Below are 21725 nucleotides of genomic sequence, written 5' to 3' on the forward strand. Positions count from 1 at the left end.
GTACATTATTTACCCCAGATTTGAAAATTACGAATTAATGACTTAATTAATGAAACCAAGATTTGTTACGAAATTCAAGGTCCTATCTTTTATGAACACAAAAAAACTACATATAAGTATGTACCTATTGGTTGAAAAAAAGATAAGCATTTCAGTCAATACTTGTGGTTTTAAAGATCTCAAATCAACCGTTCATTTATTTTTTCTAAAATCAAGTAGTATTGATATAGGTTGTATCATACTAAAGTTTAAATTTCAGATAAGATAGAAGCATGTGAAATTACTCTATAAAAAACTATGGAAAACGGAATTGACGAGAAAAAGATAAATGGATTCCATAAACATGATAAAGGTCCTATGGAATTGTATCTCATTAGAATATCACCACCATGTAGAGCAGTATGGCTGTATCTATTACAGGTTAGTCAGCATATCAAATACTGTATTCGATAAACTAATAATTCATCCACTACTAATTTCATTATTATTCGTTGGATACCAATTATCGTGAATATCGTGGGTACTCTGCTGGTGGACGTTTCATCCCCGAGGGTATCACCAGCCCAGTAGTCAGCACTTCGGTGTTGACATGAATATCAATTATGTAGTCATTTTTATAAATTTCCTGTTAACAAAACTTTGAATTTTTCGAAAAACTAAGGATTTTCTTATCCCAGGCATAGATTACCTTAGCCGTATTTGGCACAACGTTTTGGAATTTTGAATCCTCAATGCTCTTCAACTTTGTATTTGTTTGGTTTATAACTATTTTGATATGAGCGTCACTGATGAGTCTTATGTAGACGAAACGCGCGTCTGGCGTACTAAATTATAATCCTGGTACCTTTGATAACTAAGTACGGGTGAACCACGAAATTAAATGTCTAACGAATAATACATTTTCTATTAGCCTTGTATGCAGACTTCGTCCAAACCACGAACATGAACATTTTCATTAATCATTAATCTACGAAATTAGTACCCACAAAAATAAAAGAATCCCAATTATTTGTACAATTATTGTATATCCCTGTCTATCTTCTGTTTATGATGATGGAGTGAATAAAATAAAAGCGAAAAAAGGTTGTTGTAAAGTTTAAACAAATTAAATTCTGTAATTCAATATGATTTTTTATATACAGAAAAATAAAACTAATGTTCGTAATAGGTAATAGATATTATGCAATATGACCTTCTTATATAACAGTCTTAATCAAATAACTGTAATGATAAATAGATGATTTAAAGTACGAGTTGCTCAGTGCAAACGTGTCTCACAAGAAGTAGACAATATAATGTAAATAAGATATATATTTAAGGATGTATAGTATGTCTGTCACCAGGTAATGTGTTCGCTAAAACAAAACAAGAAAGGGGCAAATATCCTCTTAGTCATTGTTAATTAAAAATATGCATAATTCGACCTTAGCATATAAGTTTATCTGTGCATGAAATATAAAGGACAAACGCAAAGTTGAAAAACATCCATATTCCCGAACGGACAAAAAAAAATCTAATTTTGTCTATAAATTTCAGAATTTAAAGACCGTAAATCAAAATATATCGTAGCTATACCCATATAACTTATTTGTCTTCCTTTAACTTTTTGTTTTGAAAGACATAAATACACAACATCGGTTTAAATTCAACATTTAATATTATTCTCAGGCGGAACTTTGGCATTTCGTGACGCAGTGCACATCAAAAGGATATAAATTTTGATATTTACCTATCTACTTATCACATATCATTAAACATGTTTCTATGTAAATTGGAATCAACCAAAGAAATAGAATTATTTACTTACTTCTTGTTAGGTGCTTAAATGAATATACCATATTTTTTAAATTTTAACTTTAATTAAATTAAAAAGGTCCAACGAAATGTTTAATAGTATACATTTCTTTTCTAAACGAATTAGCGAATTAGTCGAAGAAATTATATTGCTTTCAAATAGATTTTCTGGGTTAACGATCAACAGGAAGGCAAAATATTTCAAAATCAAATATGCTTAACTATAATGTAGAATAATTATTGATAAAAAGGATTAAAATCAATAAATAATTAACTTGCACTTTGAAGAGTGCAAACCTGGTTTCACACATTTTGCAGTTTTGCTTCAGTTTATGCGTGTTACCTTGATCGGTCTTCTTAATCGACTATTCCGATTTGAATAACGGTAACTACTGTTGCCTTAATTTGGTAAGACTGACTAATAAGCGATACAAATTAATGTCGAATGATTTGCTTAATCACATAGATATAGTGAAAAAGAAGATATGTGAAAAATACACTTCTTTGCTCTTCTACTTACATGTTTCAGACTTAACGAAATTAAAATCTATTTCGAAAGTGGAAGGGATTGTACTTACGATAATTGACAATTGGAACATATCCGTCATTATGTGAAACAAATATTTCATAACGGTCAACCAACTGGGTATGGCGTAAATCTTCAGAGACGATGCTAACCTCATCACTTGGAACTCTTGCTTTAAAAATTCTTTGTGAGCAGCAACCGATCAATCAAGGAAATCATGATGCGAAATACAAACCTTTGAATATCGTATCAACTTCAAGATATAAACTCCGTATGCATACGCCGCTGCCTCAACGTTTCTACATACACATTGAAATCATCTCTTTTGTCGTAAAGTTTTGTTCTCAATCGACCCTGATTGGCATTGTCTTGTGGTAAGTCAAGATATGATGCCAACTTCACTGCTTCTGTTTATACATTATCTCAAGTCCGATGGAATAGATGCGTTCAACATAGTCACCAAAATTTTGAATCATTTTGTGAAAGAAACATCATCTATATAGTGTAAAGTGAAGTACGAGGATACTTCTAACTTCTTTTCTTTCTGCCTATGAAGTTCTGTTTAAAATCAGTAAAATTGCTCGATTTTAATGTGTGAAGTCTTTAGCGGATAATATACTTGTGTAATAAATGACTTTAATTATGGCACCCTCAACGGAGTTGGGGTGACGTATTGTTATTCTACGTTTCTTTTTTTCTTATTATTATTTTTATTTTTCTTCCACGCTTTTTGTCCAGGCCATATCTTGGCACTGTATGATGGAATGGTCATGAAACTATACTATAATGTTACCCAGCATATGAAGTTTTGCAAACAGGGTATGGCATCATCAAGATGGCTGCTGTTGCCATGGAAACTGATAAAATGTGAAAAAAAATGCAAATTCTAAATCTTTCATTATAAGACCTAGCTGGATGAAACTTTATGGTAATGTTCCTTGGTATGTCTAGATGTTGTGACAATATTAGGAAATTCCAAAATGGCCGCCATTGTCATGGAAACAGGGCGAAAGTTTAACATTGGCCTTATGGGAAAACACATTGAAGCTGCATTTCCTGCAAAAATATAAGATCAAACCTTCTACAACTTCATGGATATGTAACATGGCATGTCACAAAGTGGCACCTGTCTTTGGAATTTTTGAAATGGTAGCCGTTACCATGGAAATAGCAAAAATTTCAAAAATTTCAAAATGCTCCAAAATTGATGAAACTTTACAAGAATGTTTATAGATATATGTAGATGAGCTCTTTGACTTTGGAATTTTCAAAATGGCTGCCGCTCACCTGGCAATTGGGGAAGGGTGCCATCCGCTATTGCTTGCAATGGCAAATCTAGTTAAGCCTTGCTATTCATTTTCCAGACATTTTGATTACAAACTTTGTGACAAATTACAGTTTAACAAAAATGTCTTACTTTAGAACTAATAAGGAACATGCTTATGTAAAGTTTAAAACATTTGTAATGACACAAAAGTCATCTGGTTATAATTGCACTTTCATCTTTGCATTTACGTGGCTATTATACCAAAAAAAAGATCGCTTTGTCAATACATATAAGGTTACTAATAAAAAATTAATTGCATGAAAAATAGTAGTTATAACATCGTAATGAAGGCATCATGTTATATGAACTGTATTGACCAGTGATTTCATTGTCATCACAAGTTACATAACATTGTAGGGTTTGATCATTTTTGCTAGCACAGGGTTACGATCCAGTATTTTGTTTTTTATCTTTCTGTGGATAGTAACCCTTGGTTAGCGAAGATGGGTATTCATATACTGTAGATTCATTTATTTTCATGGGCACCAATTTTCGTGGATTACTGAAAACTAGCATGGATATTTAATTTCATGGTTTTGATGAAGTCTACATATAAGCCTATAGAAAATTCATTAATCGTTGAACATTTAATTTCGTGGTTCAGCTGTATCCTCGAAATCCACGAAAATTGGTACCCAACAAAAAATAATGAATCCACAGTACATTACACTAACAGAGAGTCCGATTGTTTCTTAAACTTTTATTATTTTGAAAATATATTATAAAATTTTCCACATGTAACAAAAGATAACTCTTAAACTTGTATATTTGAGTTGTTAATTGAAAATAATTTTCCCATACTATTAAATTTATGAACATACGGGTGTTTAATACCCAAAACATTCTTTATGTGTACGCATTTTGTTTGAATAATTTATTCAGGAAGTAACCAAATTGAAATTCAAAGAATACTGGGGCTTTTCATTCACTATTTGATTTTAATTACCTTAATTTTCATAGGTATTCACTAAATGTTTAAATGTTTACCAGTGTGTCTTTCTTGTTTCCACTGGTTGTTATTTTATATGAAAATATTTATGTTTCAATGTAAGCCATGTTACAAATGGTTAAAATTCAAAGTACAAGTGTACGTTAACAGAGAAGTTTTATGTGCTGAAAATAAAATCCTCTTTAATACGTTGATAGATATTAAAGGTATTCTAAACAAGTTAAGGCCTTGTTTTGGTCGATACCCGATATCCGCATGAATTTCATCCTTGAAAATCACTTAAAATTTATCGTATTTCCAGTATTCCGAAAATAGTAATTAACAGTTATTATCAAATCCCTTTTACATAAGACGAGAATATTAAACAACATATCATTATGTTTATAAATAAAGAACTAGTGCAAAAATAATCTTTTAAAATAACCACTTAAGATACTCTTTTACTCTTTGTTTGATATTTTAATTTCTTATTGAATTTAAAAATACACTATTATGCTACACACATAACTGAAAAAATATAAGTAAACAAAATTCTAGATTAATAATTTTTGATTTAAAACCAAATCTGTTCTTTATCTACAGATCAATTTGGGAATAGGAGGGGGAATTACTCAATGGAAATCAAGGGTAAATGTAAGAAGAAGAAAAAAAACCACTTCATAATTATATATTAAATTACATAATTATAAGACAGAAAACAAATGTCTAAACGTTTGTTGATGAAAATAAACTCATCATTGATACCAGCATTAAAATTTTATGTTTACGACAAACGCTCGTTTCGTCTACAAAAGACTCATCTGTGACGCTCTAATCAAAAAATGTTTTAAAGGCCAAATAAAGTACGACGTTGAAGAGCATTGAGGACCAAACAATTACTAAAAGTTTTGCCAAATACAGCTAAGGTAATCTATTCCTGAGGTAGAAAAGGCTTAGTTTTTCAAAAATTCAAAGTTTTGTAAACAGTCAATTTATAAATATGAGCATATCAACTCAAGTCTGAGACTGATGATCAATACGTTTGCGAAGAACAAGGATATAGGCAGATCCAGCGGGTCTGGAAAGGGGGGCTTTCATTGAAAAAACCATGAATTTAAATATCCACGAACATTAAAATTTTCATTAATCTACGAAATTAGTACCCACAAAAATAAAAGAATGCACATTATTTGTAAAACTATTTCACATCGCTGTCTATTTTCGGATGATGGAATGAATAAAATAAAAGCGAAAAAAAGGTTGATGTAAAGTTCAAACAAATTAAATCCTGTAATTCAATATGATTTATTCGTTCAGAAAAAAAACTTCTATTCGTATTAAGTAATTTATATTATGCAATATGGCCTTTTCATATAACAGTCTTGATCAAATAACCGAAATGATAAATAGATGATTTAAAGTACGAGTTGATCAGTGCAAACGTGCCTCAAAAGAAGTAGACAAAATAATGTAAATAAGATATATATTTAAGGATGTATAGTATGACTGTCACCAGGTAATGTGTTCGCTAAAACAAAACAAAAAAAGAAAGCAAATATCTCCTTAGTTATTGTTAACTAAAAATATGCATAATTCGGCCTTAGCATATAAGTATATCTTATAAAATGGAAGTTCACAAAATATAAAGGACAAACGCAAAGTTGAAAAACATCCATATTCCCGAACGGAAAAAAAAATCTAATTCTGTTTATTAATTTCAGAATTTAAAGACCGTAAATCAAAATATATCGTAGCTATACCCATATAACTTATTTGTCTTCCTTAAACTTTTTGTTTTGAAAGACATAAATACACAACATCGGTTTAAATTCAACATTTAATATTATTCCTTGGGGGAACTTTGGCATTTCGTGACGCAGTGAACATCAAAAGAATATAAATTTTGATATTTACCAATCTACTTATCACATATCATTAAACATGTTTCTATGTAAACTAGAATCAACCAAAGAAACAGAATTATTTACTTTTTGTTAGGTGCTTAAATGAATATACCATATTATTTAAATTTTAACTTTAATTAAATTAAAAAAGGTCCAACAAAATGTTTAATAGTATACATTTCTTTTCTAAACGAATTAGCGAATTAGTCATACAAACAAATTATATTGCTTTCAAATAGATTTTCTGGGTTAACGATCAACAGGAAGGCTCAGAGGCAAAATATTTCAAAATCAAATATACTTAACTATAATGTAGAATAATGATTGATAAAAAGGATTAAAATCAATAAATAATTAACTTGCACTTTTAAGAGTTCACACCTGGTTTCGCACGTTTTTTTCTCTTCTACTTACACGTTTCAGACTTAACGAAAATAAAGTCTATTTCTAAAGTGGAAGGGATTGTAATTACGACAATTGACAATTGGAACATATCCGTCATTATGTGAAACAAATATTTCATAACGGTCAACCAACTGGGTATGGCGTAAATCTTCAGAGACGATTCCAACCTCACTACTTGGAACTCTTGCTTTAAAAATTCTTTGTGATTAGCAACCGATCAATCCACATCATGATGCGAAATACAAACCTTTGAATATCGTATCAACTTCAAAATATAAACTCCGTATGCATACGCCGCTGCCTCAACGTTTCTACATACACATTGAAATCATCTCTTTTGTCGTAAATTTTTGTATTCAATCGCCCTTCATTGGCAACGTCTTGTGGTAAGTCAAGATATGATGCCAACTTCACTGCTTCTGTTTATACATTATCTCAAGTTCGATGGAATAGATGCGTTCAACATAGTCACCAAAATTTTGAATCATTTAGTGAAAGAAACATCATCTATATAGTGAAAAGTGAAGAAAGACTTTTTTCTTTCTGACTATGAAGTTTCTGTTTAAAATCAGTAAAATTGCTCGATTTTACTGTGGGAAGTCTTTAGCGGATAAGATACTTGTGTAATAAAATTTGACTTTATTTAAGCCTTGCTATTCATTTTCCAGACATTTTGATTACAAATTTTGTGACAAATTACAGTTTAACAAAAATGTATTACTTTATAACTAATAAGGAACATGCTTATGTAAAGTTTAAAACATTTGTAATGACACAAAAGTCATCTGGTTATAATCACACTTTCATCTTTGCATTTACGTGGCTATTATACCAAAAAAATATCGCTTTGTCAATACATATAAGGTTACTAATAAAAATTAATTGCATGAAAAATAGTAGTTATAACATCGTAATGAAGGCATCATGTTATATGAACTGTATTGACCAGTGATTTCATTTTCATCACAAGTTACATAACATTGTAGGGTTTGATCATTTTCGCTAGCACAGGCTTACGATCCAGTATTTTTTTTTATCTCTCTGTGGATAGTAACCCTTGGTTAGCGAAGATGGGTATTCATATACTATAGATTCATTTATTTTCATGGGCACCAATTTTCGTGGATTACTGAAAACTAGCATGGATATTTAATTTCATGGTTTTGATGAAGTCTACATATAAGCCTATAGAAAATTCATCAATCGTTGAACATTTAATTTCGTGGTTCAGCTGTAACCTCGAAATCCACGAAAATTGGTATCCAACGAAAAATAATGAATCCACAGTACATTACACTAACAGAGAGTCCGATTGTTTCTTAAACTTTTATTATTTTGGAAATATATTATAAAATTTTCCACATGTAACAAAAGATAACTCTTAAACTCTTATATTTGAGTTGTTAATTGAAAATAATTTTCCCATACTATTAAATTTATGAACAAAACGGGTGTTTAACACCCAAAACATTCTTTATGTGTACGCATTTTGTTTGAATAATTTATTCAGGAAAATAATCAAATTGATTTTAATTACCTTAATTTTCATAGGTATTCACTAAATGTTTAAATGTTTACCAGTGTGTCTTTCTTTTTTCCACTGGTTGTTATGTTATATGAAAATATTTATGTTTCAATGTAAGCCATGTTACAAATGTTTAAAATTCAAAGTACAAGTGTACGTTAACAGAGAAGTTTTATGTGCTGAAAATAAAATTCTCTTTAATAAGTTGATAGATATTAAAGGTATTCTAAACAAGTTTAGGCCTTGTTTTGGTCGATACCCGATATCCGCATGAATTTCATCCTTGAAAATCACTTAAAATATATCGTATTTCCAGTATTCCGAAAATAGTAATTAGCAGTTATTTTCAAGTCCAATTTACATAAGACGAGAATATTCATCAACATATCATTATATTTATAAATAAAGAACTAGTACAGAAATAATCTTTTAAAATAACTACTTAAGATACTCTCTGTTTGTTATTTTAATCTCTTGTTTAATTTAAAAATACACTATTATGCTACACACATAACAGAAAAAATATAAGTAAACAAAATTCTAGATTAATAACTTTTGATTTAAAACCAAATCTGTTCTTTATCTACAGATCAATTTGGGAATAGGAGGGGGAAATACTCAATTGAAATCAAGGGTAAATGTAAGAAGGAAAAAAAACACTTCCTAATTATATACTATTAAGTTACATAATTATAAGACAGAAAACAAATGTCAAAATGAAACTGATGATCAATACGTTTGCAATGAACAAGGCCACCGGCAGATCCAGCGGGGGGAAAGGGGGGGGGGGGCGTTTCATGGGAACATTTAGTTGATTATATAAGGAATCACAGAAGCATGACTATAGCAGGCCCCGTCTTATGGCAGTCAGTGTCCCCTTTTAAAAAGTTCTGGATCAACCAAATAAGGAATAGCAATATCTTCCTTTTTAAAAAAAATCATATCTTTAAAAGGGTTACATCAGATATTCACTTAGACCACAACGAAAAAAAATGTATTCTTGTTAATTTCTGTAGTCACTTGTAACTAAAGGGCCGCCATACGCTGTTGTGCATTTCGCAAGAGAAAATAGTCATCCATTTTGTTAAATTCAAAATTTATAGATCAAACATCGTTTATACTCAAATCATATTTTCCTTTTGTATGCAGTTTTATTTAAAGTGCAGCGATTTGAATTAAAATAGAAAAAAAAAGCCAGTTAAAGTGTATAAATATCTTCTTTTATTATGGATCTATTTGAGATTAGTATTTTCATCCAGGGAACAGTATGGTGGCATTTTTTGGAACACTTGAAATTAAAATCCCTATTGTACTGATATCTTCACAAGAAATTCATAGGTTAAAAAGAGTTCATCCAAAATTTTACAGGTTTTATAATTCTATCATAAATAGACTGCAGAAAAATTAACTAGTTATAGAATTACAAACGGATTAATTGTATGATAAGATATTTCTTCATAGATGGTATTTCAATTCATGAAAATAATTCAATCATAAACGTCGTAGGTAACTTTATGTTGGTTTTGTAAATATCCTGTAGTAACTTATTAAATATCTAAAGTAATACTGGAAAAGTCATTCAATAAGAAATAAAGAGATTCTATATGATGAATTTTTTAATGACGTTTGAATATATATTTTTGGTCACATACCACTGCTTATAAACCTCTCGTACCCGAGGGTATCACCAGCCCGGCAGTCATCACTTTTATACTGACATGAACTATTTTGATGTTCATTTTCTGTAAATTTTCCACCCCCATATAAATTTCTTTACTCGTATTTGGCACAACTTTTATGGATTTTCGGCTCTGTAGATTTGTGTTTTATCTGGTTTGCATTGAATTGTTTTAATTTGTCCGCCACTTGTCCTGATTTGGTCAAAGCATTCCCTGAGGTACAAACGGATGAATTAGACCAGGTTTTATAGCTAACTAAACTTCCAATTGTTTGAGCTAACTAAACTTCCAATTGTTTGAAAGAGGCATACAATTTCATTATATTGGCAACAATGTGTAAACTAACATACATAATAGATGAAAAACACATAAAAAAAACAGGTACAGCAGTCAACATTGTGTTATAATTCTAATCACTTATAGGGAAAACGGTACTATTTATTCTGCCATAGGCGACAATGTTAACATTTTCTAAATTTACCACTTTTTAAGATAAAAACCTGGATAAAACAGTTATATGTTGTGTTAGTACTTTATTACTCTATTTTAAAAATTAAAGCCAAATAGTATCATGACCAATTTCCAGCGGAGCTTGTTTATGTTATCCATGCCCACCGTCATTTTGCACCAAATTTATGAAATTTTGCAAGTCTTTTCGAATAATTCTCTAGAAAATATTTCAATAGGTTTTAAAATTTATATTGTAAATATACACACTGCAGTTATTCATAGATAAATAAAAAATATATTGTACCCTTACATCCAATCACAGCGCTCTTAATTTGACTTCCTTCACCTGCCTTGGGTACACAAAAGGCCAACCTAATGCTAGGAATATTAAATACTACCGTTTTCCCTAAAAAATATATATATATATATAAAAAAGAAGTTATAAAGACCAGAATACAAAACAAAAATGACCACCGCACAACAACACATTAGCGGCTGACTTATGTACCCAGGCACGCCAAACGAATATTACCAAAACTTACTTAACTGTAAAGGTTAATAATTTACAAAGGCAAAAAACCACAATTGACACGTAATTCAGACGAGAAACAACGTTAGAACCTAGAATCTATACTTGAAGACCACCAATTGTTATTGTGAAGTTATTACTGAATATTTACCAACAAGTTTTTGGTATCTCCCGATTAACTTTTTTTTAGTAATAAAATTAACCAAGATTTTTCAGCCCATTCCATAACATTTATCGACTGGTGTAGCTCATTGGTGTATTATATTTAGAAAAAGAAAGACTATACTTAAGGGGTGAAGAAAAGTCTAAAGTAGAAAAGAATATTTAAGTCTTTTCTTAATAAAAGGGGGAAACGAAAATCACAATAGTTCATAAAACACTTCAAAGAAATCTTAAGATTAAGCAGTACGAGTCCGAGCAAAAAAAGAAGGGACTTTTCAATGTCTGTGACAATCTGTATTTTTATTAATTGTCACAAGCTAATGCAAAAAAGTATGCGTAGTTGGAGAAATATATTCGTGGTCTAGTTATATATTTTTATTATCTTTTGTTATTTTCTTCACAATATTCTCCAATCAATGTGTGATGTTTTGGACGTATCAATAATAAAGGCGAGTAAACACAAAAGCGTCTTCAATGTTTCGTATGCTTTACTATAGTATAATATATACAAGAGAGACGTTGGCAAGTGACGACGTTGCGGGCCTATTGTTACGTAAAATGGCGGTAAAACGTTAAGCAAATAAAGGAGTATAAAATACTAAACTGAAACTATAACTAATTCACAACATTCTGGGGGCCGCAAAATGCAATTATTGTTCATGTATTGTTCATAAAAAGGGTATTGAAAAAAACACTTTTAACAATTAAAGTTCATATTTCCAATGGCACCAGTTTCACAATTGGTCTTGTTGTAATCAGTCCATTTGATGTACGAAGTTTGACTGCTCTCACTACTCCATCTTTCCCGGTGATCAAATCTTCTATTACTGCTAGTTTCCACATCATTCTCGGTGAATTGTCCATGATTTGTACGACGGAACCGATTTTCACATGTGCGCTTTGGTCTCCGGCGACGCGATGAAATTCTCTTAATCCGGTGAGGTATTCCATTCTCCATCGTTTTGCAAAGTGTTCAATCAAAGTTACTTTATGATTAAAACGTTTGTTTGCTTCTGTGAAATCTAAATTTAAATTATTGTCCTCGGAATCAGAATTGTTCTCTTGTGATAATCTTCTTCCCTGTAGCAGATGTGACGGTGTAAGCGGCTCTGGATCTCGGATGTCGGACGACACATACGTAATCGGACGATCGTTGATTACACGTTCGATTTCTATCAGAGTTGTTCGTAATATGTCAGAATTTACTTGTGATTTTCCGAGCACTTTTTTCAATGTTGTTTTCGTAATTCCAACTAGTCTCGGGATAAATTTCCAATTAATTTGAATGTTCATTTCTTTCGGAATGTCATGTGAGGCGGAAACAAAGGTTGGTGCATTATCGGAATACACAGTACTCGGAATTCCTCTCCTACTAACGAATCGTCTAAACGCTAATTTGAATGATTCGATTGTCATATCAGTAACTAGTTCTAGGTGTACGGCACGAATACAAGCACATGTGAATAGGCAAATATACGATTTTGCAACAAGTACATTATCTTTAACGAATAGTGGTCCAGCGAAATCAACACCAGTTGTCGTAAACGGAATCATATCGGTGACTCTATCCTTTGGTAGCGGAGGCGAAATTTGCTGTGGAAATGCTTTTCCGGTCACTTTTCGGCACTTCACACATTTCTGTACGATGTGGTTAACGCATTGTCTAATGGAAGGTATCCAATATGATTGGCGGATTTGCGTAATTGTCTGTCCAGCACCAGAATGTAACATCTGCAGGTGCGCGTTCAATATAACTAAGTCCGTAAATTGATTTTTCTTCGGTAGTAACACTGGGAACTTCGCGGAGTCGTCTAACTGTGAATTGTGTATGCGCCCGGCGCATCGAATGACACCTTCTGTATCTATGAACAAGCGCAGTTGTCTTACTAACGGTAGATTCTTGTCATGTGACGGGTTTGCGAGTTGCTGCTTTTCATTACTGAATTTTTCATTTTGAATATCTGTAATCCATGTACGAGTTGCGCGGTCAATTTCATCTTTCGTAATATCTTTTCCGTGTCTAGCGTATTTCCTCAAGTTATACGGTCGCTTACTTTTACATATATTAACGAATTTAAACACGTAGCATGTAACTCGTAGTAACTTCTTCAATAACGAGAATCTTGATAGATCGATTATTTTCGAAATTCCATTTAAAGCACACGGTTTTGTCTTTTCGCTGTCATCTGTTGTCGTTAACAAAAGAGTCTCTTGTTTAATTTGTGGGGTCCATGTAGGCCAACTGTTCTCATCTGATATCCACGACGGTCCTTGCATCCACAAAGTCGATTCTTTGAATTGCGTTGATGATATTCCTCTAGTTTGAAGGTCGGCTGGATTTGAGTCTGTTGATACGTATTTCCAGTCGTAGTTTTGTGTCGTTTCTTTAATTTCTATCACACGATTCTGAACAAATCTTCCAAATGATTTTAAAGACGAAATCCAGTGCAGAACGATCTGACTGTCACTCCATAGTACTGTGCGTTGTGGTTTTAGGGTTTTCGTGAGGTTTTTAGCCATTCGAGCTCCTATTACTGCAGCCATCAATTCTAGCTTTGGTAATGTCATTTTGGCGAGCGGAGCGATCCGGTTTTTTGCAATTACGAGAGAAGAAGTGTTTCCTTTACACAAGTAGGCACTGGCTCCATAAGCGCGTTGGCTGGCATCAACAAAGACATGTAATGTGATTTTCTCGTTACTTTCGTTCTCATTTTGATCGTTGAAATAATGTCGTGCGATTTTCGTATTAACTGTTACATCTCGGATGTCATCTAAAATTTCATACCATGATTTAACTATGTTGCTAGGCAACACCTGGTCCCAATCGTATCCTTCTTTCCATAATGTTTGTACCAGTAGCTTAGCTCTTACGGTCACTGGTCCAAGAATTCCGAGTGGGTCGTAAATTGACGATGATTTACTCAATATTTCTCTCTTTGTCGCTTGTGAATTATCAATATCTATACGATCTTCATTTAATTTCGCAAATGTCAATATGTCTGACTTCGCATCCCAACGCATCCCAAGAATTTTCGTCTCGCTATCCGTATCAAGTACGTTTGCCTTTGTAGCTTCGTTGCTAAGTTGCTTGCTATTTGACTTCCATGTTCTCAAATTAAATCCTGCATTTGTCATGAGTTCTCTAGATTCTTCAAAGAAATTTAAGGCTGCTTCTTCCGTATTAACACTTGTAAGTACGTTGTCTACATACAAATCTCGCTTGAGTATCTCAGCTGTAGCACTTGTAACCGTTGACAAATGTTTCAATAATGTAGCGTTTAGAATAAATGGCGAACATGTCGCTCCGAATAAAATTACCTTGAATCTGTAAGTCTCAAGTTCACTCTTGGGGTTGCTTGGGTCTCTAAGCCAGAAAAATCGGGTGGAATCGCGGTCTTCTTCGTCTAGTCCAATCTGGAGGAATGCTTTCTCAATATCAGTTGTTAAGGCGTATTTCCCGTAGCGGAATCTTGTAAGTATATCTGTTAGTTTATTAAGCTGCGGCGGTGTAGAAGAAAGGCAATCATTTAAGCTGGGTGATTCTGAATCTTGACGACAACTGCAATCATATACTATACGTATCGGTGTAGTCGATGAATCTTTTTTCACTGGGTGGTGCGGAATATAGTGTACTCGATTAGTAGTCTCATCCGGGGTCTCAACCTTCTCTATAAAACCTCGATTTTCTTGGTCGTTGATAATGTTACCGTATATCTTAAGCATCTCTGGTTCTTTAGCAAGTCGGTTTATCACGTTGTATGCTCTCTTTCTGGCGATCATCTCGTTGCTAGGCAACTCCGGATGTTCTGGTTTCCATGGAAACTTGGCGATGTACCTATTGTCTTTCAAATGAATGTTATTCTCTTGGTAAGTGGTCATTTCTTGTAAGTCCGTTTTCGCTTTCACTTCGCTGTCTGTTTCTGTTCCTATGGATTCGATTTCCCAAAATTTATGTATTTCACATTCTTCTAGTCTGTGTGGGATCAAAATGTTCATAATCGATGACGTTGATTGATTATTACTGTTAGTGTTCAATTGTATAGGTCCTGATAGCAAGTATCCAACTTTGGACTGTACAGCGGTTGGTCCGGAACCTCTAATTACTCTGTCTCCAACTATATCCCAATAATAATCGGCGCCAACTAAGACTGATATCTCAAAATCCTCGTCCTGTAAAGCTGGGTGGGCTAACTTCAATCCATTTAAATGCTGAAAGCTCGACTGGTTCCTTGCGTAAGTATGTATTGGATAAGCAATCTGTGGTACTAAAAGAACTTCAATAGGGATAAGCGTATTCGTTAGACCTTTTATATAAATAGAAGCAACTTGTAAATTTCTAACCTTCTTGTTGGATTCAGCGAAACCGGATATCGTTATCGCTTCTTTCCTATGTGGTCTCAGGTTCAATAAATCGGCCATCTCTTGAGTGATAAAGCTTCGCTGGGCTCCTTCGTCGAATAGTATATTGGCGGTGTTAAAATGTGTCTTGTCATACGTGCGATCTAACTGATGATGTTGATGAATGCATGCTTGCGACTTCGGCATCGGTATCTGGTTTTGATGTACTGCTATCTTTAGACTTGGTATACAGGTGTGATTCATTCTTTGAACAAATACTGGTATGGTGTCGTTTATTACAATTTTTACAAGTTTTATCGGATTTGCAATCTGCAACTCTGTGATTTCCTAAGCAATTGTAACATGCCTGTTTCTCCTTAACAATGCGTTTTCGAGCTTCAATTTCCGTAACAGTTTTACAAGCTAATGGGGCGTGAACTCCTTGGCAAAAGATGCACGGCTTCTTGGTTATGTCTCTTTTCCATTTATGATTTGCGTAGTTGCGATTTGTACCCGTAAAGAATGCTGATGTGGGTGTGTAATTTGGCTCTATATCATCACCGTTTACCGACTGACCCGCTTCCTTAATCGTTATCTCATGTTGAATAGCTTGCCGTAACGACGGCAAGTTCCAGTGGTCGCCTCCGTGGGCACGTACCATGTTTTCTCGTATATTCCCAGGTAATTTATTTAATATTATGGGCACTAAAAGGCTTCCGAACGACTCGTGAGACTCCCCTATACTTTCAAGGCCACGGATGTAGTTTTCCATGCTGTCGTAGAATTTTTTCAAATGTGTAATATTTGACGTTGGACTAGGAAGGCTGATTAAACTCTGCATGTATGTTTGTACTATCTTGTGTGGTTGACCGAATCTTTGTTTCAGTACATGTAATGCTTGTCCGTAATTTGTGTTAGTTATTTGTAGACCTGCTATGCATTGGGTGGCTTCTCCGAACAGTTGAGATTTCAAATAATTAAATTTCTGTACATCGTTTAAAGACAGGTTATCGTGTACGGCAGCACTAAACGAATCCCAAAAGGGTTGCCATTCTAACATATTCCCACCGAACGTTGGTAAATTTAATTTGGGAAGTTTGTGGTACATGCTGGAGTTTGAAAAAACTGACGCTGATGTATTTGCGTGCATGAAACTGGGTTGTGGCTGACTTTCTTGATGATTTGTGTAATTAATAAACTCGTGTGCATTTGGGTTTAGCAATGACTTACTTGACTGTTTGACTGTGATTTCCGATTCCTTAATGATTTTTGAAAGTTTAGTTACACTCATTTCTATGTCATATGTATATCTGTCGGCTTCCTCTATTTCTTCGCTCACTTCCTCTTCCGATAGTTCCTCCACAATCTTCTCGTTCAGTTGATCGATCGTTTCCTGCTTCTTCACAATAAGTCCTCGAATGGTTGAAAGTTCACTAACGTCATATTCCTGCAAAAGTTCCTCGGAACTCGGTTCCACTTTCTTCAGTAACTTTGTAAGAACTCCCCGATGTCCAGCTCGTCTGGTCTTCATCTTCGCGGTACTCATCTTTTAAATTCGTATTCTTCTGTTTTTGTCACGGCACCAATGTTTTGGACGTATCAATAATAAAGGCGAGTAAACACAAAAGCGTCTTCAATGTTTCGTATGCTTTACTATAGTATAATATATACAAGAGAGACGTTGGCAAGTGACGACGTTGCGGGCCTATTGTTACGTAAAATGGCGGTAAAACGTTAAGCAAATAAAGGAGTATAAAATACTAAACTGAAACTATAACTAATTCACAACATGTGATATTTACTGCTTTTCATAATTACATACCGTTGTTATCTTTTTGTTCTGTTGTTTTCAGCACGAAATTCCACACATTTTACATGATGTAGACTTCTCAAAGCATTCTACGAAGATACCCGAAGTGTTCAAAAGTCATTCTCATCAGGAAGTTCCTTTACTAGTAGATGGAGACATCGTTGTTTTTGAAGGGTATCTATTTTATCTTTTGAAGGGTATCTATTTTATCTTTTGAAGGGTATCTATTTTATCAACAACAAAAAACTCAATAAACTTACTTTCATTTCTCAGAAATATATTTTCTAACATTCAATCTTATCATATGATGTACTTCTCAACTATTTAGAACACATTTTATAAAGTTTTTCATTGAAATATCTTTTGTGCTTGTGCATCACTGAAGAGACCCAAGTTTTCGACATACACATACCGTTAAATGTTATTTTTATATATATTTATATATATACATAAGTAAAGAAATATGCCTCCACTCTTTGACTTTTTTTGCACCAGCATTAGTTAAAACAGCAATAACAGGTCTTTTCCATTTATTATAACAATGGAAAAGGTCATGTCTTTTTAAGTTCTGATTTATAATCCTGATCATTACGTTCTCTAGATTAGCACTTATAATTTGCAGTAGTCTAGAGCATCTTTTTTTCAAAACCTAGTATGTATGAATAAGTCATGGTGACACGGCATATTTTACATAACTGCTATACGGGAGTCTTATAAGTTTTGTCAGATTTGCATCGAATGACGTTAAAAAAAACGAAATAATTTGTATCGGAAAGACTATACACACTATACAATACTATGCATTTGACTATTGATTGAAAGGTCTAGACGTGAAATAAATCTCAAGAAATTAGCCCTACTACATAAACTCTTTCATTTGGTATGCTCGAGAACAAAGGTATACTGTGACACGTTTTAGAGTAACCAACAAAAACGTCCAAAACATAGCCCACGAAAATAAATTAATCCACAGTACCTATCAACCTTGAGCCTTGGTAAAATTAGTGGAGAAAAGTTCACAGTACATATTAATAAAGAAACTTTGATGTTTTTCCTTTTGTACATTTCTGAATTGTATTTTACAGACAAGCTATTTTGCGATACCTAGCGATGAAGTATACAAATTATGCCGGATATGGATTAAGTCTTCAGCAGCAAATGTTATCTGAATCAGTCATTAGTTGGTGCTTTAGTGAAGTACACAGGTATATTTGTATACTATTTTTTTTTCATTTTCCTTTTAGTTTAAACATATTTATTTATAGTGGATTGGGAAACAAGTTTTGCAACTAATTTTAATCCCTTTCCACATTGCGGGTGCGAGTGCTGCCTTGTAGCGGCATTAGCCTAATCTTTTTCGAAAGCTACAAGGGTGTATTTAACGTGCAAGAGATGTGGCTCTCTCTTAACACGGGTCAGCCATTTATCGTCCCCTTCCAACGGACTATCATCGTTTCCTCAAGACCATACTCTGTGTTAGTGTCCGATGCACTAACCACTACACCACGACTCTTCAAGTCATTAAAACAAAATTTAAAGACGTAGCAATTAATTTCTAGAGAATGTTGTGAATACCCAGCTAACTGAGCATGAACCAAAGGAACGGCTTCTTCATATATACCGATATCTTATATTTTTTCAATAGGTTGAACGAACTTGATATTTTGGTCACACTTTTCTCCAGTAACAGTATTCTTAGAATGACAACACGTGCAACTTCTTGTTTTCATTCGGCCTCGGGATTGTCTGTCTTTTTTGAACTAACGAATTTGCATTGCCTCTCTGTTATATTGTCTTTTTAACTTTTTTATTCGAGCGTCACGGATGAGTCTTTTGTATCTAAGAAACGCGCATCGGGCTCTCAAAAGTTTATTCCTGATATCCATGATGAGTTTATTTGCATCAAGGATTAAAAAAATAACAAAGCATACACCTTTAACGCATTATTGTTAATTTGGGGTTGGTTTTTTTTGCTTAATATGTTTATATGGTATTTTAACAATAGCTGCATCTAAAAGTACAAAACATATTTCTGTAAATATCTAAAATTTGTTTTTTTTTAAGGGTGATTGGTTATTCTTACATTTACCCACAATTTTTGGACTACTACAGTCTCAAAACGACAGAGTCAAATGAATGTTTGATTGAACATGGACTGCGTCAAGTGACAAAGCTTCTGGAAGTTATTGAAAATCGGTATCTCATGAATAACAAATATCTAACAGGCCCAAGGACAACTATTGCAGATACATCTGTAGCAACTGTTTTAGTGCTCTTGGAATGGACAAACTTTAATTACAAAATGTGGCCGAAAGTGGAAGCATGGTTAACAAGAGTTAAACAACATCATTTCTGGGACGAAGTTCACGTAACACATGCCGACTTTGTGAAGGATATTCAAAGATCAAGTTTGATATACGACTAAGCGTTTTTCTTCATCTTATAAAATGAATCAAAAGATACAGTATGTTATAAGAATTTCTTCGTCTGCTTGCACCGTTTCTGATTAAATTTGTTTGCCAAAATATGTTATAAATTCTGGTAGAGTTAATTTAGTATACGCTGATTCTTTAAGCAGTGGTATATAGTGATTCAGGGAGTCCGCCAGTCTGTTCATTCGTTATTTCGTGCTTTAGTACCACTTTTGTATACGACTGCAAACAAAATTTGCGCTTGTAATATGTTATGGCGATGTCAGTGTCGGCATCGAAAACATCTTTGTTCCCAGACAATAACTTGAGTATATTAGCACACGGTTCCTTATCACTAAATGATGACTGGGAGTGTTTTTGGATGGTTTGTCCCAGGACTTTTGCAATGAGGGGCCAAAAAAGGTCAGTTTTCCTGGTTCGTAGAAAATTGATTTGTTCGCATTCAATAAATGTAGGATAAGTGTCGTAGTTGTTTTGCATTTAGGAGCCAGAGAGGATACAAAATAATTGTGTGTCTGGTTTTAAAAAATATCTTGATTATAAGTTATATTATGTCTTAAAATTTCGCTCAAGGTTCCACACTACAATACAAAGGTTTGAATTAATTTATGGGGGGTTATTGTCACAGCTGCTTTGGAATTAAGGGACAAAAATGGCCTATTAAAACCAATTATTTGTCTGGTTCATAAGAATTTAGCATAAGGTTCCATAGCACAATATGAAGTTAATCATTTTTTTTAGCGTAATTTACGTAAATATTTAGGAATTATCAGCCAAAAGGGAGATAAAAAGAAGCATTTTTCATGTTTCAGGACAATTATGTGTGTATTAGAAAATTCTAGGGTTGATTTAATGGGTTATGACCGTAACGGTTTAGTTAAAAGGGGCCAAAAATAATTCTTTTGTAATACTTTGTTTGCAATTCTTACTTCTTTAGCAATTTCAAATGGGGTTTAATTCAAAGTCTTGAATTCTTGGGGTTCCTTCATATACTAAATCTAATCATTGGGTATTTATTGTTTGGATTGAGGTCTGTTTTTGCATTGATCCATATTAAGGTTCAAAGTTCAATTAATTTCATCTTCTTTTTTAAATATAATTAGTTGGTTTGTGTAGGGCTCAGTTTTGAAGTTCAAAATTCCATTTCGGGTGCATGTAGATTCTAGATTTTTGTCTTGTTATCTTTTTTGTTCACATTGAGGTTCAAAGTGTCCAAAAGTAGGTTTTGTTGGATTTCTTCAGAATTTGAATACTTTCATTCTGTGTCAGAAACTTTGCTATATTAAATATGTAATAGATGTATTGCATAACTATTAGAAATTCTAAGTTGAGTAATTGATTTAAATAGATTATGCTGATTCCGATATATTAATTTTAGTCATAATTGTGTATACATTGTGTTCTATTTAAAGATTGTTAATATTAGCAAGTACGAAATGCTTTTTATGGTTGAAAATTCCATAAAAATAAGATAATCCTTTGTCTGTTGAAGTGAATATTTAGGTAAGTGAAATGTTTACTGTTGTGCCTTACATTATGTTAGTTTACAATTATAAGAGGTTTTTTAAGATAATAATTCATTTTTATCAAATGATATTTTTCATCACAATAGATAAAGTTGTTGACAACAATAGATTAGTTGTAGATATTAGTTTGTGACAAATGAAAGGAAAATATTTGGAAAATATTCATACATGTATATAAATATAAGAAGATGTGGTGTGAGTGCTAATGAAACAACTCTATAGTTTGATAACACTAAGACCGCAAAGGAGTAGGTTCAGTAAGATCCCTTTTTGGCCCCAAAATATAGCAGTTTTACAAAATTGTGATAATGTAATCGATAAGCTATTTATTGGAAAGTAGGATGATTCTGCTACATAAATATGAGCTGTTTTCGACAATACAATGCACAT

General features: G+C 33.1%; 1 protein-coding gene across 1 annotated transcript; it reads left to right on the top strand.

The window, feature by feature from the left end:
* Window positions 1–195: 195 nt before the first annotated feature.
* LOC139524824 (glutathione S-transferase theta-1-like) lies at window positions 196–20891 on the top strand. The gene is made up of 4 exons (XM_071319928.1): window positions 196–420; window positions 17421–17551; window positions 18463–18582; window positions 19442–20891. The coding sequence occupies exons 1-4, from the start codon at window positions 298–300 to the stop codon at window positions 19800–19802; spliced, it is 735 nt and encodes a 244-aa protein (XP_071176029.1). The 5' UTR covers window positions 196–297; the 3' UTR covers window positions 19803–20891.
* The last annotated feature ends 834 nt before the right edge of the window (window positions 20892–21725 follow it).

Source organism: Mytilus edulis, chromosome 5 (assembly GCF_963676685.1).
Source record: "Mytilus edulis chromosome 5, xbMytEdul2.2, whole genome shotgun sequence".
In the NCBI taxonomy this organism is placed as follows: domain Eukaryota; kingdom Metazoa; phylum Mollusca; class Bivalvia; order Mytilida; family Mytilidae; genus Mytilus; species Mytilus edulis.

What these genes read in the sequence shown, in the direction of transcription:
- LOC139524824 (XM_071319928.1), top strand. Translation starts at nt 298, where the DNA reads ATGGAAAACGGAATTGACGAGAAAAAGATAAATGGATTCCATAAACAT. An exon ending in GACATCGTTGTTTTTGAAGG is followed by an intron (nt 17,552 to 18,462) that starts GTATCTATTTTA and finishes TGTATTTTACAG; the next exon opens with ACAAGCTATTTTGCGATACC. An exon ending in TGCTTTAGTGAAGTACACAG is followed by an intron (nt 18,583 to 19,441) that starts GTATATTTGTAT and finishes TTTTTTTTTAAG; the next exon opens with GGTGATTGGTTATTCTTACA.